This window comes from Panthera leo, chromosome C1 (genome assembly GCF_018350215.1).
Source record: "Panthera leo isolate Ple1 chromosome C1, P.leo_Ple1_pat1.1, whole genome shotgun sequence".
Lineage (NCBI taxonomy): Eukaryota > Metazoa > Chordata > Mammalia > Carnivora > Felidae > Panthera > Panthera leo.
Genome location: NC_056686.1, coordinates 98650679 through 98674050, shown reverse-complemented (window position 1 = coordinate 98674050; position 23372 = coordinate 98650679). Strand labels below are relative to the sequence as shown.

At 44.1% G+C, this 23372-nt stretch overlaps 1 protein-coding gene across 1 annotated transcript in view; it reads right to left on the bottom strand.

The window, feature by feature from the left end:
• Window positions 1-50: 50 nt before the first annotated feature.
• The window catches only part of SLC22A15 (solute carrier family 22 member 15), an 81353-nt gene continuing 58031 nt past the window's right edge, over window positions 51-23372 (bottom strand). The window contains exons 8-12 of the mRNA XM_042953564.1: window positions 21000-21085; window positions 6755-6875; window positions 4738-4810; window positions 1354-1542; window positions 51-958 (exon numbers count right to left, since the gene is read on the bottom strand). Coding sequence (XP_042809498.1) covers window positions 869-958; window positions 1354-1542; window positions 4738-4810; window positions 6755-6875; window positions 21000-21085 — 559 coding nt within the window. The 3' untranslated portion in view covers window positions 51-868. The remainder of the gene's footprint in view (window positions 959-1353; window positions 1543-4737; window positions 4811-6754; window positions 6876-20999; window positions 21086-23372) is intronic.

Here is a 23372-nt window from a genome sequence, read left to right as displayed (position 1 = left end):
AACATGTCATTTTTTAACTGCCCTCCATTTTAAAAAGCTTCCTCACTTACTGACACAGTTCTGAAGTTATTGCTGGTACTAGAATCTGAGATGGAAATTTTCCTGGAGGTGCACACAAGTCGTAACTGAAGAAATGACCCAAGTTGAGTGTCAAAGGGAGTGAACAAGCAGCTGCAGCCACACCTTTGGCTCTGAGAGAATCCCTTAAATACAGTTGGCTTTTCCGAGTGGATTGTCTGTGGGACCAACGGCACAAGGAGTTCAAGCCAACCATTAGCCTGGGAACCAAGCTGAGGACCCAGGTCTCATCAGTTAGGGTAAAGCTGGAGGCCTCAGGCCACACACAGTCACCTCTCAGTGCTTTTCCTCTGGCACCAAAGTGAAATGCTAACGCCAATCTGCCTCAAGAGATTCCTGGTGAGTGAGGCACAAATGGTAAGGGGGGAGGCGTCAGATATGGTATTAAGATGAGATGTGAAGGGTGGTTTCTCTTATCCCACTAGTGTGGTGAGAAGAAATTTTACATGTCTGCCTTTAGGTCAGGAGGAAAGATAAGCAACACGATCAGACTTCCAGAAACAAATTAGCTTTCCCCTCCAGCATGTGGATTTGAGCTACCTGGCCAGATGTCAAGGTTCTGAACTGAACGTGAACTCTGGACGACTGTTCCCCTGATATGGTGATGTTTCTCTCATGCGATGTCTTCTCCATCTTCCTTGGTGCATGAAAACAACGAGCCCATAAGGAGTGAGTACCTTCCATGTATGTTCAAGCCTGTATTTCGACAACTCTCTGAAGTTTCCCAGAAAAGCCTGCCTTGACCAGAGGCAAGGAGATCATCTGCTTGTGACGGGGGCTCGGGGGCTCTTCACTTAATCATCTGTGTTTCTTCATCCGCATCGAAAAACTCCTCCTCTTCCTCACTCTCACTCCCTAAAGTGTTCTCCTTGTCTGAAGACTGAAATAGGAAAGGAGAGCAAGGACCAAATTATTATTTGCCATTCGACAGACAGATGCATTTTTATGACATCTATTTCCCCTAAGAATTGGCCCTAAAGTCTTCTAAGAAAGTGAATGAATCACGAGCCATCTTTATTTCTCTCAAAAAATCAACTGCTGGGGCTCCTGGGTGGCTCAGTCGGTTAAGCGTCCGACTTCAGCTCAGGTCACGATCTCGCGGTCCGTGAGTTTGAGCCCTGCGTCGGGCTCTGGGCTGATGGCTCAGAGCCTGGAGCCTGTTTCCGATTCTGTGTCTCCCTCTCTCTCTGCTCCTCCCCTGTTCATGCTCTGTCTCTCTCTGTCTCAAAAATAAATAAACGTTAAAAAAAAAAAAAAAAAAAACTACCGCCATACCTGTGGGGGATCCAAGGTCTGTAAAGATAACGCCTCCTCCCCCAGCCTCCGATATGAATACACCTGAAGGTCAGAAAATGTCTCTAGCAATGGGCTGTTAAGGGTTTCTGGCAATAATAAACTCAGGAGGCCCGAAGTCAGGCCGGTGGCTCCGAAGACAATGAAGGGTAAGGACCACTGCACATATTTCTGTGGGGGCAGAGAGTAGAACAAAAAACATACAAAAACTCAGTATTCGTTTCCCAGCATATGACATCAGTAGTCTTATGACCGAGGAGCTGCCACATTTACTACCCAACTCACGCCTCCCCACTAGAATGTACTGTCAGCCACTTGTTCCCCAACAAGAGATACCCTGGAAAACCACTGAGTGGTTGCTCTGCCACACAGAAGGGAGAGCGAGAACATAAAAAGGCAGCAGAGGTATGGGGATCAAAAGGGGTGGGGTGGGTACTGCTTTTGCGCCAGGTGACTCGCTTATAACACAGGGATCTCCACGTACTTTTCACTTAGGAGACTCCCCAGATACTCGCGCCCGATGAACTTTGACGTTCTCAGCCTTGGAATCGGCCAAACAATCCCACGTATGCTCGCTCATTCATTCAGCACCGTAACCAGGAAGACAGGGGTTAAGGGTGTAAACACCCCGAAAAGAAAAAGAGAAGCCTGAAGAACCTAGCACACCCGTGTGGTTTGGAAACTACCTGAACCGAACACAGTAATTCAAGCATTGCGTCAGAGATCCAAAAGACATTCTCGGGAATATTTACATAGTTTCTTTAAACACAAACAGGTTCGGGGCACCCAGGTGGCTCAGTCGGTTAAGCTTCCGACTTCGGCTCAGGTCATGATCTCACGGTTTGTGAGTTCGAGCCCTGCGTCAGGCTCTGTGCTGGCAGCTCGGAGCCTGGAGCCTGCTTTGGATTCTGTGTCTCCCACTCTCTCTACCCCTCCCTCACGTGTGCTCTGTCTCTGTCTCTCAAAAATGAATAAACGTTAAAAAAAAATTTTAGGGGGCGCCTGGGTGGCTTGGTCGGTTAAGCGTCCGACTTCAGCTCAGGTCATGATCTCACAGTCCGTGAGTTCGAGCCCCGCGTCGGGCTCTGTGCTGACAGCTCGGAGCCTGGAAACTGCTTCAGATTCTGTGTCTCCCTCTCTCTCTGCCCCTCCCCCACTCATGCTCTGTCTCTCTCTGTCTCAAAAATAAATAAACGTCAAAAAAAAATTTTTAGGCACACACAGGTTCAAAGATAACACAGAAAACTGTCTTTGGGATGCTGCTCTGGGCCTTTCTGAGCTGAATAACATTCTTAAATTCCTGCACAAGAATGGTATTATCATCTTCTCATTTGGGCTTCCAAACTCTGTGGATGAGACCACAACTAGTTAGGATCTCCTCTCGGATTTAATAAGTTCCTGATTTTTCCGAAGTAAAGAGACGATGGAGATGATCGAGAAGAGGGCAGGGGGGAGTAGAGGTGATGGGGAGCGGGGAGGGGAGAATCTCACCTCTGCCACCCACATGAAAACACACGTCCAACACTGTGGGTGTGTTGCTGAATCAAGGGAGACACAACACTTTGATCTCTTCTCAACTGAGCAGGGATCAGGAGAGACAGAGTGCTGGGTTTTCTAACGTTCTAGGAGGGCCATCCAAAGTCGGAGATCTTTAGAGACAAACACCTGGTGTCAGACACATTTTGCAGAACGGAGCAAATCCGCATGAGAGGATGGTCTTGTAACGTAAAATTAAGCATGAAACACGGAAAGATACTCATGAGAAGGAAGCGAACTCAGAAAAAGAAAGAAAGGAAAGGCTTTTCCAAGACAACCTCCCGTACTAGTGAGACAGGGAAACCGAAGGGACCCTGGGAGAGAGAAAGCTGTTTCATGGCTTTGCTGCTTTACCCGTTTCTAGTCTTCCTAGGACCTGTACCCTCACCCCACTTTACACATGCCTTGTAATGTAAACAGCATATGTCTTTGTAAGGGACAAGGAGTTAATGATTTCTCTAGAACAGATAACATCTAAGGAAGGGGCAAGTGAGAATGACCAGGGGAAGCTATCGCACGCGTATTCCAGACCCCTGGGGTAGACAGTTCATGGCCAAGATCCCCTGCTTCCAAGGTGTAACACCTGGCCCCTCATCCTTGATCCAACCGGTTCCTGGCTGCCTGAGAGGACACGTACCCCCAGAGCCCCGTCCTCAAGAAAAACCCTGACCCTGAACAACGATGAGACTCTCTCCTTTCCTTTCTGAGTCTCTCGGACACTCACTCTTGTGTGTATCTGCTCTCTCTGTATCCTCAGTAAATGCTGCTTTCACCTCCCGCTGGCTCGTGTTGGACTTCTATCCTGAGTGAAGGCAAGGGCCCTCTGGGCTGGTGCTGCGGGAACCCCGCTGGGTCCGTGGACCTGGCCCGCCAACATTGCTAAGGAGTGCTGAGAAAAGTTGCCCGAGTGACGAACAGCTATCCGCACACCCAGTCTAGTCAGCCTTTGCCGAGTCCTGGCTGGCAAGGCCACAGGTCAGACCAAGCACAGACATGCGTAGGACTCCACGGATTGTGTCACAGAACCTGAACGTGTCAAGTTCAGGAAGGATCTTCAGAACTGCCGTTTAGTCTATCTTTTGACCATGAACTTTAGAAAATGCTAGAAACTCTTAATAGACACACTGCTAGGCATATTTCCTCTTCTAATTTTCTTTTTAAGAAATTTTTTCATGGTTATTTATTTTTGAGAGAGAGAGACAGAGTGCGAGTGGGGGAGGGGCAGGAAGAAAGGGAGACAGACTGTGAAGTGGGCTCCAGGCTCAGAGCTGTCAGCACAGAACCCGACACAGGACTCGAACTCACGAACCGTGAGATCGTGACCTGAACCGAAGACGGAGGCTTAGCCGACTGAGCCCCCCAGGCGCCCCTAGTTTTCTTATTCTAAGTGGTGTGCCATCGGGCAAGTTAATCTGCTTCTGCTACATTTCTCATCTTTATTAGAGGGTAACGATAATGCTGCCTCACACGGTGGCTGTGAATAGTACATGAGACGATGTGTGCTGAAGTGCTCAGCACAGAGCCCAGTCCACAGCCGAAGCTTAAAAAATATTCGCTAAGTGACTAACCTACGAATGGAGATGGGAAGGGGCAAGCTGGCATTAGCTCCAGTAAATACAGAGAAGCAAACAGTCAGAGCCTCTGGTACGAGTCCTTCTGCCCCGAGGGATCCGTCACCTAAAAGGCTCCTTAATCTAGAAGGTACAAGGATCAGACTTGGGTCAGGCTGATCGTTAAGTGGCAACTGTTCCTTACCCCTTTCTACTCAAAAGCATAAGCATTTCTAAAGCAGAGGATCGAGAAAAACAAAACTAGGAGGTACAAACCAACCAGTGAGGGGACGAAGGGAGCAATAATCCCACCAACTCGGGAGAACATAGAACAAGTTCCAAGCCCAACGTTCCTGAAAGGAATACAAAAAGGGGGGAAAGTCAGTAAGTTCTGGGTGGGGGGCAGAATTTAAAGATGCCATGGCTTAGTGGACCTATAATCATGAATCCCACAGTGGAGGAAGCACAGGCTCCTGTAGAGCAGTGCTCCCTACCGGAACATTCTGAGATGCTGGAAATGTTCTATAATTGCGCTGTCCAGTATGAAAGCTGCTAGATGCCTGCGGCTATGAGCACTTGAAACGTGGCTAGTGAGAATGAGGAACTGGATTTTTTTTTAATGTTTATTTTTGAGAGAGAGAGAGACAGAGTGCGAGCAGGGATGGGGCAGACAGAGAGGGAAACACAGAATCTGAAGCAGGCTCCAGGCTCTGAGCTGTCAGCACGGAGCTTGATGTGGGGCTCACACTCATGAGCCATCATGAGATCATGACCTGAGCTGAAGTCGGATGCTTAACTGACTGGGCCACCCAGGCACCCCGAGGAACTGGATTTTTAATTTATTTCACTTTAACTGATTTAAATTTAAATAGCCACATGAGGCTAGTAACTACCATACTGGACAGTGCGGTTACTATAGAGAATAGTACAGAAATGACCATGTGAATATTTCTTGCCAAATGTTCTCATGGGTTTTGTGTCAAATGTTCTCATGGCTATGAATTAATATAGCCATGGAGACCTAGGGCTTTATGATCTGAGAAGTTTGCCCATTTAGTTAAAGTCAACTAACTGGCGATTAAAGGGTCAGGCATATAAATAAGAACGAGGAACATGACGTTTGTGAGGAGTACGGACATGCAAACGGGGGTAGGGCATGGGAACGAGGAGGGTTACAGGAAAGGTGGCCATCCACCACTGCTCCCCCCACCCACCCATATCCACTCTCCAGAGTGTCCCAGTTTGGACAAAATGATCATCCTAGTTTCATAGCCAGCAGGCAGAGAAAACAGGTCAGAGGAATAATTAGGAAATGACTAGTCAATCACATGCAGTCTGGGAAAAACTGGAGGAAAAGGGAGCTGATATTAATAGGCAGAAAGAACCAGGAAGTCTGATGGATGTGGGAAACACTTGGAACGCTCCTCAGAAGGACTGGGGAAGGGCTGACCTAGGGAATACCCGCTGGGTTCACAGAGGCAATTCTGAGAAGACTAAGCTGGGTCCCTGCCCTTCAAATGTGGGTTTAATTTTTTGTTTTCAGACTTCTTTTAGAAGGGGAAACTTCAGATCGAATATGCTGTTTTTGATATAAGCATGTCCTACTTGTTAGAAACCACACTTAACGATCAATATGTAAACCTCCTGTTCACTTATTACTGTATGGAATTATCTTTTTTTAAGTTTATTTATTTATTTTAAGAGAAAGAGAGAAGAACAGAGAGACAGAGAGAGAGAGGGTGTGAGCAAGGGAGGGGCAGAGAGAGAATCCCAAGCAGCTCTGCACTGTCAGCATGGAGCCCGACGTGGGGCTCAAACCCATGAACTGTGAGAGCATGACCGAGTGGGAATCAAGAGCCGGACGCTCAACCAACTGAGCCACCCAGGTGCCCCTGGAATTATCTTTTTACAGATGTGTATATTTTGTGTTAAAATGTAGGTTCTGAGAGAACACGGGGACCCAGTCCTCTTGTCTGTCTGTGCCTGACAGAGGCTGGGTGACTGAATCAATCAAGTCCACTGAAATAAAAATGGCAACCGAGCCCCATTTGGGTGATGGGATGTGCTTTGCGTAGAGTACTTCTCTCACGATTTACACAAGGGAGTTCGGCCCAAAACACAGCTCCGCCTTCCCCAGCCAAGCGGGCAAAGTGTGGTCTACACAGACAGCTTCTGGGCTTGCAGCTGCTCGCTGACTTGTTGCTGGCCCCCACTCACTGTGCTCCCGGTGGAATGAGAACCACACCTCTGTTGCTGTGAGCATCTACAGCGAAACATGCGGGGTGTGTGAGACATACCTGATGACTGTGGGGTACAGCTCAGACGTGTAGATGTAGACCACGTTAAAGGCAGCACTGATCGTCAGCTTCCCGAGCAGAGACAAGGAATGGCTGTTCACCACTGCAAACACACCCGTGTCTGAGGAGGACAAGGGTTAACACTTGTGAGGTCCTTCTGAGAGAAAAATTCCTTTAAATGACACAATTATGAACTAAGCCAGAGGCATTAATATGGGTCTCAAACAGTGAGGAGGTGGTAAAACTGAATACACACTCAGAAGGTTTAGTAAGCACACACACAACACACACACACACACGAATCTTCTCAGCGTCTTGGCTATCCCTGTGAAGTCGTCCATAATGGCGGTCATCATGGGCGATTGAACTTGCTCACTCCTCAATGGCAGAGCTCTTGGAATACTTCTTTACTAAAAGCAAGCTTCGTGGGGATCGTTAAGTCTCATCCACCACGGGGGCCACTCGCCTCTCCTTCCCAGCCTTGTTCAACAACCAGTGATGGGAAATGGTGGGTAGCATGACAAGCCTTGGCACACGTGGAATAAGTCTGACAGATATGGGACAGACAGAGGCAAGGTCCAGAAAATCTCCTCTCTGCAGTTTGTATTTCCTGGCGTTCCACTGGACGAGAAGGAATAATCCCAATAAATTACAACCAGAAGGTATCAAATATTAATGTTCTTTAAAGAACGAGCCTCTAAATATGGAACTACTTTTAATCTTTCTTCTTTCCCAACTTCTTACTGAATCACTAACCACTAATAACATTTCAGTTTCTTACTGCAATGTTTTTATATAAAATACAAAAATACATTTTATGGCAGTTCCTTTCCCTATCAAAAATACTATCAGGGCAGCTGGGTGGCTCAGTCGGTTAAGCCTGCAACTGTTGGTTTCGGCTCAGGTCATGATCTTGTAGCTTTGTGGGTTCGAGCCCCGCACGGGGCTCTGTGCGGACAGTGCAGAGCCTGCTTTAGATTCTCTCTCCCCCTCTCTCGCTGCCGGTCCCCAACTCGTGCTGTCTCTGTCTCTCTCAAAATAAATAAACTTAAAAAAATTACTATCAGGGTGCCTGGGTGGCTCAGTCACTTAAGCATCCAACTTCGGCTCAGGTCATGATCTCACAGTTTGTGAGTTCAAGCCCCGTGTCAGGCTCTGTGCTGTCAGCCTGGAGCCTGCTTTAGATTCTATGTCTCCCTCTCTTTCTGCCCCTCCCCCACTGGTGCTCTGTCTCTCTCTCAAAAAAATACACACTAAAAAAATTTTTTTTAGATACTATCAATTATCTCATGCTCCTTTCCTTTATTAACATTATTCTCCCTGGGATCTTGCAATGTAATTATTCCCTTTCAAACATATTTAACCTCTCCATAACCCACTAGTCTCTGCTTTCAAAATAACAATTTCTCCTTCTAAGAAAAAAACAATCTCATTGACTCTGTTGTCCTTTCCCCCTTCCCTAGCAAACATCTTCAATGAGCGAGCAACTCACTGTTGCCGAGTATGCATCTGCCCTGTAGCTCACTGCGTTCTGACTTCTAATAACATCCTCTGCTGAAAGTCCTGCTCTTGAAGGTCAACAGTGAAGTCCTAATCACCAAAGTAATTGCCTCTCATTGCCCCTGACATTTCTGCCAAATGGAACACACCTGTCCCCTTCCTTGGGACAGCCTGCAGGACTCATAGAAACCACTCCACCCTTAAATAACTCAAAAGCAATATCCTTTCCTCCCTTTGACCTCCACTGTCCCTATGTCCTGATCCATTAAATGGTTCTGCAGTTGCTTACTTTTCCATCTTGTCTGCCCCAAATATTTCGAGTTACTTCAGGCTAAGGCTGGTATCTGGTTGTATCTGTGCCCCTCACAGCATACCGTCTTCCACAGTACAATACTCAGCAGTGCCCACTGCATATCTGTGGAACAACGAAGTAGAAGGACTACAATAGGAATTAATTTAGTGAGAAGAATCTGGGTTCAGGTTCTTTCAACTTCTAAGGAGGGGGTTATTTAAACATGCCATCCTAAAGTATGCTTCGCCTTCCCTGCTTGACTATGAAATAAATCCTCATCTACTTTAAAGACGGCGTCCTGAACACAGTGGCCCAGGCATTGCCAAACCCGACCATCTGGGGCTTTCTCCTCTTCTGCCAGGCTATTTGGAAGAACATGCTAGCTCTCTTAAGGACTGAATATATTATTTTAGGCCATGAGGTGCTTCTGGAAAAAGAACTATGCTGTTCAGCATTTTCCCCGAGAAATATGTCTGCACTTGAGATCAACAATCTCATCGATTAAACCAATAGTAAGGGCAATTCTTCAATTATTTTCCAGAAAACTTAGCATGTCAAGAAAAGGTATTCAGTGGCCTTGAAGCCAACAGAAATGTGCACATTTACTTTACTGCAAATGATCTCTGGGACTGTTTTCAATCCATACAGGATGGCGTCTTTTGGAACTGTATAGTGACACTCTAACATCTTTAACAACAGGTTAGGGGATTACCATCCTGAAAATTGAATTTTTTTTTATTAAATTTTTTTTAACGTTTACTTATTTTTGAGACAGAGAGAGACAGAGCATGAACGGGGGAGGGGCAGAGAGAGGGAGACACAGAATCGGAAGCAGGCTCCAGGCTCCGAGCCATCAGCCCAGAGCCCGACGCGGGGCTTGAACTCACGGACTGCGAGATCGTGACCTGAGCTGAAGTCGGATGCTTAACCAACTGAGCCACCCAGGCGCCCCTGATAATTGAATTTTAATGGCACACCATGGAAGACTTTTATCTACACACCCGCAGGATCCAAAGCTGGAAGAAGTCATTTGTGGAGCCTGGCTCCAGCCGCACACCCACAGAGTGCTCACAGAAGCCCAACACATCATCAGATGCTTGAAACTTCTCTTGTACATCCCTGCCTATGGAGTCTGCAGTCACCACTTGAATCTGGGGAGAATTCACGTTCACCCAAGGAAGCCCACGTCAATTTCAGACAGCTCTGTTTATTAGAAACTTCCTTACCTAATGAAGGGTTGGTATCTGAAATCTATAAAGAACTTATGAAACTCAACACCCAAAAACCAAATAATGCAGTGAAGAAATGGACAGAAGACCTGAACAGACACTTCTCCCAAGAAGACATCCAGATGGCTAACAGACATGAAGAGATGCTCAACGTCACTCACCATCAGGGAAATACAAATCAAAACCACAATGAGATACCACCTCACTGTCAGAATGGCTAACATGAACAACTCAGGCAACAACAGATGTTGGTGAGGATGCGGAGAAAGAGGATCTCTTTTGCACTGCTGGTGGGAGTGCAAACTGGTGCAGCCACTCTGGAAAACAGTATGGAGGGTCCTCAAAAAATTAAAAATAGAACTACCCTATGATCCAACGATTGCACTACTAGGTATTTATCCAAAGAATACAAAAATGCTGATTCAAAGGGGCGCATGCACCCCAACGTTTATAGCAGTGCTATCAACAATAGTCAAATTATGGAAAGAGCCCAAATGTCCACTGACTGAAGAATGGATAGAGAAGATGTGGTTTATATATACAATGGAATACTACTTAGCGATGAAAAAGAATGGAATCTTGCCATTTACAACAATGTGGATAGAACTAGAGTGTATTACACTAAGGAAAATAAGTCAGATAAAGACAGATATCACATGATTTCACTTATATGTGGAATTTGAGAAACTCAACAGAAGAACATAGGGGAAGGGAAGGAAAAATAAGATAAAAACAGAGAAGGAGGCAAACCTTAAGAGACCCTTAAATACAAATTTACCCAAGGGATACAGGAGTGCTGATGCACAGGGGCAATTGTACCCCAATGTTTATACAGCACTTTCAACAATAGCCAAATTATGGAAAGAGCCTAAATGTCCATCAACTGATGAATGGATAAAGATGTGGTTTATATATATAATGGAATACTACTTGGCAATGAGAAAGAGTGAAATATGGCCTTTTGTAGCAACGTGGATGGAACTGGAGAGTGTTATGCTAAGTGAAATAATACAGAGAAAGACAGATACCATATGTTTTCACTCTTATGTGGATCCTGAGAAACTTAACAGAAGACCATGGGGGAGGGGAAGGGGGAATAAAAAGTTAGAAAGGGAGGGAGGCAAACCATAAGAGACTCTTAAAAACTAAAAATAAACTGAGGGCTGATGGGGGGTGGGAGGGAGGGGAGGGTGAGTAATGGGCATTGAGGAGGGCACCTGTTGGGATGAGCACTGGGTGTTGTATGGAAACCAATTTGACAATAAATTTCATATTAAAAAAAAAAAAAGAGAGAGAGAGAGAGAGAGAGAGACCCTTAAATACAGAGAACAAACTGAGGGCTGCAGGAGGGGAGGTGGGTGGGGGATGGGTTAAATGGGTGATGGGCATTAAGGAGGGCACTTTTGGGGATGAGCACCGGGTGTCCTACGTAAGAGATGAATCACTGAGTTCTCTTCCTGATGCTTAAGACTATACTGTATGTTAACTAACTTGAATTTAAATTTAAAAAAAGAAAATTATTTCTTATCTTTTTTTTTAAGTATATTTATTTGTTTTAAGAGAGAGAGGGGGGGAGGAGCAGAGAGAGAGAGGGAGAGAGAATCCCAAGCAGGCTCCAGGCTGTCAGCGCAGAGTCCGGCATGGGGCTCAAACTCACAAATTGTGAGATCATGACCTGAGTCGAAATCAAGAGTCAGATGCTTAACTGACTGAGCCACGCGGGCACCCCTCTTATCCTTTTTGAGGCTCCTTTTTGGGGAGCTTCTAGACTCTTGGTCATCCTGAATCAATATTTAGTAGTGGTTTTTAGCCACTGGGCTAAATCATTTGATTCTTGACCTTGATCTGCAAATAAAATCAAATATTACTGCCTATTACCAGTGAATATCCAAAGTAACTGCTTTGAAAAAAGAGTGATTTAAAAAGGAAAATTAAACTCAATTATCTTTGGGGGGAAAAAAGGTAATTCTTAAAACACGTGTATCCCTCAAAGCACTGAATTCAAGACGTTGTAAGTTTTTTCCAATGATGCAGTTATACGACCATCATTTTTGGGACTAGCTGTCTGGAAGTTTTCTTAGAGCCCATATGAGGTCATCAGAAAAAAAAGAATGTTTTAGTCATATTTCACTGACCCCAAATAGTAAAAATCAAGCTTAATCGTCCACTTCATTCACTGGCTGAATACGGCAAATTTGGGATGGTTCGCATATATGTTAAAATTCTTTAAGACAGTGGTATGCCCTCTACTATGATACATAATTGCGGGCAAAAACCCACAATTCATTTGCTTCCCCTTTTTTAAAGAAAAATACCCTATATGCATAAAGATCTGTCACTACAGTTTTTTCTAAATTTCTAAGTTAGAAATTTCTAAAATTTCACATGAATGAAATGAGTCAGTTTGAGGACTTCTGTGTCTGGCTTCTTTTAGTTACCATTAATGCTTTTGACATTTATCCATGTTGTTGTATGTATCAGTAGGTCACAGTTCAATCCTTTTAATGTTTTCAGTAATATTTCACTGTATGGATATACCACAATTTGTCTATCCCTTCTTCAGCTGGTGGGTATTGGGCTCCTTCCAGTTTGGGGGCTATTATTAATAAACCTACTACGAACATTTGCATCAAAGTCTTTGTGCAAATCTGTGTTTCTGCTTCCCTTCAGAAAAGGTGAGTCATATAGCAAGTGTATATTTCCCTTTTAAATAAGCTGCTAATGTTTTTCAAAGTGTCGCTACCATTTTACATTTCTATCAGCAGTATATAAGAGTTCTGGTTCTCCCGTATCATGGTCAGTGTTTGATACGGTCAGCCTCTACGTTCTCTTATAGAAGTTGTATGGTTTTAGCCTTTGCATTTAAGTCTCTCGTCCATTTTGAGTTAATTACTGCATATGATGTGACATGCAAGTTGACGTCAAATTTTTTGCACATGGATATCCAATTATTCCAGCACCAAGTGGTGAAAAGATTATCTGTTCCTCACTGAACTAACTTGTCATCGTCGCCAAAAATCAATTAACCAGGTGCATTTTTCTCTTTGTAACGTTATCATTGGATAAAACATTTTTAAAGGGTGATCAAAACCTCAGGCCTGGCCTCAAAAAACAAAATAAAAGTCACCTGACCATATGCATGGGTTTATTTCATACTAAATTCTGTTCTATTATCTATATATCCATTCCTATCTGCCAATATCATACTGTCCTGATTCATGTAACTTTGTAGGAAGTTTTAAAATCAGGTAGGGTAAGTCTTCCAACTTTATTTTCCTTGATAAAACTCAGTTTGGATATTCGAGATCCTTTACATCTCTATAAAAATTTTGGTATTAATTTGTCGACATCTGTCCACAAAAAGAAGTCTGCTGGAAACTTTATTGGGATTGACCGTGCTGAAGACAGTGTGATTTGGGAAGAACTGACACCTTAAACAACGTCTTCGGACCTTTAGTAGTATGGTAATCTCTTCATTTATTTTTATTATTATTATTACCACCAATTCATTTATGTAGTCTCTGCTTTGATTTCTCTCATCAACATTTTATATTTTATAGTTTTCTACAGGTCTGAAACATATTTTGTAAAACTTATCCCTAAATACATCATATTTTTAATTTATTATAAATGGTATTGTTTTCTTTCAATTTTATTTTTTCTAAGTTTGTTTATTGAATTAAGTAATCTCTATACCCAAAGTGGGACTCACACTCACGACCCTGAGATCAAGAGTCGCATGCTCTACAAACTGAGGCAGCCAGGCACCCCTCTGTCATTTTAAATTGTTTGTTGCTGGGGCACCTGGGTGGCTCTGTCGGTTAAGCAGCCGACTTGGCTCAGGTCATGATCTCATGGCTCGTGGGTTCGAGCCCCGCGTCGGGCTCTGTGCTGACAGCTCAGAGCCTGGAGCCTGTTTCAGATTCTGTGTCTCCCTCTCTCTCTGCCCCTCCCCTGTTCATGCTCTGTCTCTCCCTGTCTCAAAAATAAATAAAACGTTAAAAAAAAAATTTAAAAAAAAATTGTTTGTTGCTAATACATAGAAATAAAAGGGTGTCACATGACTCTGAAACTCATTAATTTTAGTAGATTTTAATATTTCCTAGGATTTTCTATGGAGACGACCATGTACCCTTGTGAATAAAGACAGTTTTACTTCTTCCTTTCTAATTTGGATCCCTTTAATTTCTCTTTATTGGCTTATCGTATTCATTAGTAATTTCAGTACAATGTTCCATAGAAGTGATAAGAATGGACATCCTTGCCTTTGTCCTGGTCTTAGGGAACAAGTACTTAGCTTTTCACCATTAAATGCAATGTTGGCTGTAGGTTTCCCCCAATGACCTTGATCAACTACTTCTAGTTGGTTGATGGTTTTTGTAGTGAATGGATATTGAATTCTGACAAGTGCTTTTTTTTACTTGTATTGAAATGATCATATGATTTTTTTTCTTTCAGCTTTTGAAGATGGTGAATAACACTGATTAGATTTTGAATGTCAAAATAACCCTGCACTGAGAGCATAAACCCTGCTTGGTCACGATGTATTACCCTTCTTGAGCATTGCTGGGTTCAATTTGCTAATATTTAGTTGAGGATTTTTGTCATCGATACTGACCTGCAGTTTTCTTGCAAGGTCTTTGGTTTTATATCAGGATAACTGCTGGCCTCAAAAATGAGGTTGGGGGAGTATTCCTCCCTTCTGTATTTTCTGGAAGAATATACAGGATTAGTATTATTTCTGCCTGGAATTCTGCCTGGAATTCTCCTACAGGAATGTTTTTACCTACAAATTAAATTTCTTTAATAGATAGAGGTCTATTCAGGTTATCTGCTTTTTTGAGTAGGAATTGGTAGTTTGTATCTTTGAAAGAATGGATCCATTTTGCCTAAGCTGGATTTACTGGCATAAAAATGTGTACAATATTCCTTATAGATGCCAACAGGTTCTACAGGTTCCCCTCTTTCATTCTTGATATTGCTGATGTGTGTCTTCTCTCTTTGGCTGGAGGTTTACTGACTTTATATATCTCAACAACCAGCTTTTGGTTTCATTGATTTTTCTCTAGTATTTTCCAGTTTTTATTTCATTGATATTTGTTCTTATTAGTTCCTTTCTTCTCTTTGCATTGTGCTTAATTTGTCATTAAAAAATTTTTTTTAATGTTTATTTTTGAGAGAGAGAGTGCAAGCAGGGGAGGGGCAGAGAGAGAGGGAGACACAGAATCCGAAGCAGGCTCCAGGCTCTGAGCTGTCAGCAGGGACCATGAGATCATGACCTGAGCTGAATTCGGACGCTCAACTGACTGAGCCACCCAGGTGCTGCTGTCATTACTTTTTTTTTATTATTTGCTTAAGAAAGAACCTTAGATCATTAATTTGAAAACTTTTCAACTAAATTTTTCTCTAAGCCCTGCTTTACTGCATCCCACAAACTTTGATACGTTATAATTTTTGTTTAATTAAAAATATTTTCTAATTTCCTTTGCAATTTCCTTTCTTCTTTGACCCGTTTTTACAAGAATGTCTTTTAAAATCCAAATATCTGAGGATTTCCCTGATATCTTCTGGTTACTGATTTCTAGCTTAATTCCATTCTCATCAAATAACTATTTTGGGGGAGCACCAGGGTGGCTCAGTCAGCTAAGTGTCTGACTGTTGATTTCAGCTCAGGTCATGATCTCACGGTTCATGAGTTCGAGCCCCACATCATGCTTTGTGCTGACAATGCAGAGCCTGCTTGGGATTCTCTCTCTCTCTCTCTCTCTCTCCCTCTCCCCCTCTCTCTGCCCCTCCCCAACTTGTGTTTCCTCTCTCAAAATTTTTTTAAAAATAACTATTTTGGGAAGATTTCAATCCTTTTCAATTTTTGAAACTTGTTTTACGGCCCAAATGTGACCCTTCTTGGTAAATGTTCCATGCGCTTTTCAGATGGAATGCATGTTCTGCTGTATTTGGGTACAGTGTTCGACAAATGGCAGTTAGGTCATGTTCAAGTCTCCATATCCTTCGGCATTTTCTGTCTGATTTTTCTATCAGTGGTTGAGAGAGGGGTGGTGAAATATCCAACTATGATTTTGGATTTGTCTATTTATCCTCTCAGTTCTATCCAATTTCGCTTCCTGTATTCTGAATCTGTTATTAGATGCACACACAATCAGGACTATTACATCTCCTTGATGAACATGCTTTCTCGTTACGTATTTATAGCTTTCATCAAATGAGGAAAGTCTCTGACCGCCATTTCTGCAAATAATGTTTTCTTTACTTCCTCCTTCTTCGACTCCAATTACAAATACACGCTAGGCTTTGTGTTGCCCTATAACTCATTGATACCTTGTTAACTCTTCATTCAATTTTTCTTTTCTGCTTCATTCTGCATGGTTTCTTTAGATATGTCTTTTTCACTGATCTTCTGTGGTTAATCTCATTCACTGGATTTGTTTTTCATATAACATATGCTTCATTTCTAGATGTCACACAATGTCTTTTTTTTTTATCCTCTATTTCTCTGTTCATGATGATCATGCTTTCCTCTATCTTCTTAAATGTGTGGAACATCTTGATAATAGCTGTTTTCAAGTTCTTGTCTCCTCATTCTATCATCTGGGTCATTTCTGGTTTTGTTTCTATCGATATGTTTCCTGGTTATAGGTGGTATTATCCTGCCTGGTAGTTTTGGCTGGATGCCATACACTGTGGATATGACGGCGCTGGATTTTACTGTCTTCCTTGACTGCTCTTTGTTCTGGGATGCTGTTACTTTGTTTTTCTTCTTTGTTTTTTGGGGGAGGCTTTTTTTTTGTAGGGGGGATGCTGTTACTTTGAATCATTTGATCCTTCTAAGATTTTTAAAGCACTTTGAGGACATGCAGAGAAGGCCTTTAGCGTAGGGCTACTTTGACCTAGGAGGTCTCTACTCAATGCTGCACATCTGGCTGAAAAGAACACAAACTAGGCATGGCCTTGGATTCCAAGAATTATTCCAAATGCTGCTTCCTCGTGGTCCTCTCTCTGGCCTCAGTGGTTTCCTCAAACTCCTGCACAAATCAGGAAGCAGCCTAAGACTCAGAGGCCCCTTCTGCAGATCTCTGGAGTTCATCCTCTGTGTATCTTACTCCTCTTCAGTCATTTTTCTAGCGAATTCTAAAAATCGTGGCCTCCCCAGGTTTTAATACTGTCTTCTCAGTACAGTGCTGGGCTCCCCGTCCCTGCACCATGACTTGGACACCCTGGGTTAGGTCAGTCTTGGGGAGCACTTTGTTTCCTTCCCCTCGGGGATCACTGTCTTTCCTGGACAGCCTGCTGTCCAGTGTCTGAAAATCAGAGTTGTTTATATTTGTCTGGTTTTATGGCTATTTAACACAGGAGGATAGCTGGTCTCCATTCCTATCATGGTCCAAAGTTGAAGTCCCCATAGTGTTTTGCCGTGTCGATTCTCATATGGCACCTTCTGACTTTACTGTTGTTGCTTCTCTCTAATGACTCATCTTTCTCACCAGACTGTAAGCTCTTAGGGCCTAGGGACTAGGTCTTGTTTATGAATTGTGCCCTGAACGTGGCCAGCACAAGAGAAGTCAAGTGAATAGAATGGGCAGATCAAGATAGATAAAAGAAATGAGATAGAGAGGTGCTCAGAGTGGAGCACCTTGAAATGTTTCAACTATGAAACTTGTTTATCTGGTCGTGTGCTGTGACTTCCTAGTATTCAGACTCTGGCAGGACCGTAACTGCCAGGAACCAACCTCCTTGCCAATAAGAACCCAGTGTCGGTCAGTCTGACAATGCAGGTTCTTGAACCCTGGCCAATTCCCATCAGACTGTCTGCTGAAGAGTTAAGAACTGACTCTAATTAGGCAGCGTTAATTCTCTAAGACAAAAGTCTCACCATGTGCAATGAATACGCTGGCTGTAAAACTCCAAGATGGCAAATCAGCATTCCCCAAAGGCACTGATTTTAGAATCAGAAAGATCTGAAATCTGAATCCTAGGTGTGCTGCTTACCTGCTGTGCAAACCTAGGTAAGTTGCTTGACCTATCTGAACTTTAGCTTCCTTATAAAATGGGGGTAATACCTAATATCTTCTCTAGATGAAGAGAACCCAGTATACAGTTAACCCTTAATAAATGATAGTATTGTAGGTTTAATTAGGATCCTTTAAGCAAAGATAGAAGTCAGGTAAAATGCATTAGTAGCCACCTGGTAACACTACCCCCAGGGAGAACATTTACTTGGAGGCCACCCAACGTGCAAATATGCACTGGGCAGGACACTTTGCCTAATAATTATAAACCACAGGCCGAGGGATGCCAAACAATCTGTTTTCTAGCTTACTGGCTGTTTCTTCTAGGGGTGTGCCTGTCCGTCTGTCTGTCTGTGCCTCAGACACAGAGAACCACAATCATACTCAGGTACTAAAAAACAGTTGGCAGGTACTGGGACACTTAAATTGGATGGAAGAAGAGAGGGAATATATGTTTGGCGGGAAAAATTGAGGGGAAAATGGGTGCAAAAAGTTCTGACAAGATGCTAATAAAATTTTTCAAACTACTAGGTGCCTTCTGGAACAGGCAGCTTAAGGCTGAGCACTTTGAAAACACTGAGATTTACAAGAGGGCCATCGAAATATTTTAAGAAGTAAACAGGAAAGGTTCAAAGAACGTTAGAGAACAAATGTTTTCAGCTCAAAGAAGAGAAGGTTCAGGAATAGTTAAGATGACTCCTGGCAAACACAGGAAGGATTATGCAAAAGAAGGGGGTGGCCACCTGTCCTCTCGCCCTAGTGATGAATAAAATGAAAAGAAATGGACTCAGTTGTGACAGAAGAGGCCCACTCTAATGGCTATTAAAAATAGAAACAATTTTCTAAGGGACAGTGTGAGATTTTTTTTCCCCTGGAAATCCTCAAAAATAGAGTAGACGTCCACTTTTCTAAGGATAACAGAGGTACCATGTTGGTGAGGCGCTTTCCCGGGGTCTGAAAGATTCCCTGCTATGCTGTTTCTTATTCACAGTCCACCAAGGGGCACAATCAACAAAGGGCTTGAGCTTTTCCTCTCTCTCTCTTTTTTTTAAATTTGTTTAATGTTTATTTATTTATTTATTTTTGAGAGCGAGAGTGAGAGCGAGAGACAGCATGAGTGGGGAAGGGGCAGAGAGAGAGGGAGACACAGAATCCGAAGCAGGCTCCAGGCTCTGAGCTGTCAGCGGCACAGAGCCCGACGCAGGGCTCGAACCCACTAACTGTGAGATCATGACCTGAGCCGAAGTTGGACGCTCAACCGACTGAGCCACCCAGGCGCCCGCCCCACTGAGCTTTTTCTCTCATAAGGGCCCTGAAGTGAGCAGAGAGTGGGGTGGGTCTGGATGGAGACCACACACCTGCTTTCACTTGGGTTTCTGTAGAAAGGGCCCCGTGCAGAGTGTCGGGGTGGGGGTTCCCTGGAGTGCACAGATAGGTGAGAGGGGGAAGGACATAAACTGGCCTGGCTGGCAGAGGTGTGAGAGGTGACAGGTGTGCTTAGAGCAACAAGGAAACATTTTTCTCTCCAAGGTGACAGATAGAACAATGGACTTTTAGAGATAGAAAGCAACTGAATTTCCAAGGTGTCTATGAAAAACAAAAGCTGAATCTAAAGCCACAATATGATGGTTTGAAACCACTACTGTCTGTCCCAGACCAACAGAACCGGGCACTTAATTCTACGAGCCCACGGCAGGGCAGCAGCTGAGGACGGTCTCCCTTTCCCGGCACTAGCAAAGGTAACAGTTTCCTTAGACAATAAAAAGCAAGCAAACTTACTCACTTCTCTAGTTTCTGCGATTCCATGAAAATCACTCTAAGGCTGGGTCAAATAACTGGGTCAAATCCACAGTCATGAACAAACTGCCCTCTGGATTCAAGGCACAGAACTTGAGGTGGCAACTGGCAGCATAGCAGGTGTCCTGGAGGGTTCCAGAACTAGAACACAAGGCTTTGGGGTCTGCAGTGGGGCACTGGTACAACTGAACCTCGAGGAGAAGCAATGGCCAAAGGTGCGTTTCATACGTGATTTGCTGTCGGGAAAGACATTCTCCAGCTGCCTTTCTAGTAGCTGTCAAACTCCGGTAGCTGTGAAACCGCCTCACAATGATTCCCACCTGAAGTAAAAGCTCCAGGATGGGGCCCCATTAAGATCCAAAAGCCCCCCAAACAGGGCTTTTGCTGTACCGTATGCCCCCAGCAGCACGGGGTTTGTTATGGCCCGCTCCTCATTGTTGAAAATGACTGCTCATGGGGTGCCTGGGTGGCTCAGTCGGTTAAACGTCCAACTTCAGCTCAGGTCATGATCTCACGGTTCATGAGTTCAAGCCCCGTGTCGGGCTCTGGGCTGACAGCTCGGAGCCTGGAGCCTGCTTCAGATTCTGTGTCTCCCTCTCTCTGCCCCTCCCCAGCTTGCGCTCTGTCTCTCAAAAATAAATAAAATGTTAAAAAATTTTTTTTTTAAAAAAGAAAAGAAAATCACTACCCAAATCAGTTTTTTGACGTTTTAGCTAGTATGCCTCACATGTGTTAGTGCAAGGAAAAAAAAAAAAAAAAGGTTGAGAACCATCACTCTTATACACTTTCTATAAAGGGAAAGAAATCAGGATGCCAAAGGGACCCTTTCCTTGCAGCTATGTTTGCATAGCCACAAATATATAAAAATGCCAAAGTTTCCTAAAGCTGTTTCGTTCACACTTTATATAAGAACGAGAAAATGTCAGGCGTCACCAACCATGAACACTACTCCTACTGTTGCTGCTGTTATCATCAGGGTGCCCGGGGAGTATGGATGGAGGTGCTGAGGGTGCCGTTGAGAACCAGCGTCTCTGACCTCTGATCTGTGATTGGCTGGAACGGGGAGTGCAATCTGTAACCCTGGATGGAGTTTTTCTCTGCAGAACTACATGGTCCTCCCCATCAGCAAATAAGCAACTCTAATACCAGCGTTGCAGCCCAGACGCCCCAGATGGTGGCTTAATCGCCCGCAAGAATTAATAGTGCACCTCTAAGCACATTATTCACCCAGAGAACGGTTTGGGCAATGGGCAAGATTCTGGCCCATTATGCTCCACACAATCGCTAAATAATATGCAATCATAGAAATGAAGCATGGCATATGGTAATCTCTCCACGATATTGGGATTCATTGTAATAAAAGCGCCGTTCAGAACCCTTATGTAGAAATCTGAAAGGCTTACCTTTCTTTTCTGGAAGGAACATCACAATAAGACAAGCCAGTCCTCCTAGGCACAGAAATGCTGCTAAGGTCCGCTTCCGGCCACACCTAAACAATGGAAAGAAATGACACATTTCTCTTGGGGATCTTGTAAACACATCTGCGGCTTCTCCCGAACCTCCTTCCTGAAACGTCCCCAGTGGCATTATATACGTTCGTCTTTGATCAAGGAATGGGTGGCAAATGGGACTGACCAGGACATAGAATATGTGACCATCACAACGCAAAGAACTAGCTGGATGGCAGCATCAAACGACGTGTGCAGAAGAACAGAGAATCGCTCTGTTCCTGAGGGTTCGCTCTGTTCTGGGTGGTTCTGAATGCTTTCTGTCGAGCATTTTACTTAGTCCTCAAAATAAACCTATAAGGCATGTGCTGTGCCTTCCATCTTCCAGAGAATGATAATAAATAAAACATGGAGAATGGAGTCTCCTAACTCACTTCCTTTCCTCGGTACTGAAATCTTGAGCACTTCAGATTTTATTTTATTTATTTAAAAAAAAATTTTTTTTTAACATTGATCCATTTTTGAGAGACAGAGAGACAGAGCATGAGCAGGGGAAGGGCAGAGAGAGAGGGAGACACAGAATCCGAAGCAGGCTCCAGGCTCTGAGCTGTCAGCACAGAGCAGGACGCGGGGCTCGAACTCAGGAACCGCGAGATCATGACCGAAGTCGGAAGCTTAACCGACTGAGCCACCCGGGCGCCCCAAGCACTTCAAATTTTCAACACTGTAAAACAAGCCCCTCTCTCTTAAAAATGCAAACTGAAAATAATTTCTTGTTAGTACGTCAGAATCAAGTGAAATTTATGGCACGCTTTATGAAGGGAAATCATTTTCAAAGAAGAGCTTGAGGCTTGGGCGAAAGACACTGGTGGTGACAAGCCTCCCTTCACGAGGAGCCTAGGACCCGCTAGGTCCCCTGCAGGACTTTCGGTAGCACCTGTAACTTTTCTGACAATTTTGCCAGGGAATTTTATAATCCCGAGTTTGAGGGTAAGTACAGCTTACTGAGCTTGTTAAAGCCATAAAACTAACACGTGGCTAGGACCAGATTTGAATTCAGTGGCAGTGGCTGGGAGACAGGACAGGACGTGGGTCCCCAGGTCACACTGTGCTTCATGTAACACCAGTACTGAACGCCCTTCAGTGGACAGGCACCACGCTAGGCAGGCAGTGGGGAGGCAAAGCCACACAGGGAACTCCCGTGGATGGCACCCTTCTAAACCTTCAGTCGTCCTCGGAGGTGCGCATGAGCAGCTGTGACAGCATAGAGGAGGGGCATCTGGCACACCGGAGGTGTTGGGGACGGATTTCTGAATTTGCAGCCTGACTCGGCTCTTGGAACAGCATTGGCCGCAAGCTTGGTCACTAACAGAGAGGTCGGCAGAGACAACTGGGACCGCCCCCAGAGAAAGGGTTCCACTGAACAGAATCCAAACTTGCCCTTTGGAAGGCACTAAGCATGCCATTCATGACAACATCACCAAGGAATGCTGTTTTGCTTTGAGTGATGGTTTCTGGGTAGTGGGACAAGGCACGATCCAGCAGACTCCTGGTTCGTACAGAATGGGGTTTTCGGTTGTCCTGGTCAGGCGCTCAGGAACAGAAGTGACCCCAGGAAACTGAGGAAAAGGTACTTTGTCAAAGAGTTTTGAAAGGGCCTTGTAAAACTGCCCACTGACAATGAGAAGCGAAAGCAGGGTGTATTCCTCCCCTCAACAAAGTCGAGTGGGTCTTAAGAGGGAAGAAAAGTCTTTCCAGGCCCTCCAGTTCATGCCTTGTGAAGGAATGTGCACATGACAGGGGCTGGGTCCATGGAGTTCTATCTACACAGAGCCAATACTCCTATCTGTTGGGGCTAACAAATGACACACAGGCTACTAAAAAACCTTCTGGGGCGCCTGGGTGGCTTGGTCGGTTAAGCGTCCGACTTCGGCTCAGGTCATGATCTCACGGTCTGTGAGTTCAAGCCCCGCGTCGGGCTCTGTGTTGACAGCTCAGAGCCTGGAGCCTGTTTCAGATTCTGTGTCTCCCTCTCTCTCTGCTCCTCCCCTGTTCATGCTCTGTCTCTCTCTGTCTCAAAAATAAATAAACGTTAAAAAATAAAAAATTAAAAAAAAAAGAAAAAAACCTTCTGGTGGTAGTGCATTTGGATTGAAAACCTACATAAAAACTCACAAACATGAAACCCAAGAAATGCCACCCTAAAAAATGAATTCTAACTGCATTTGGTCTGAGAATAAATCACCATCGAGTGCTTAACAGATACTAGCTGTGGACAAAGACAAAAATCTTTAAGTATTTATGGATATAAGAGCATGTGTATGTACG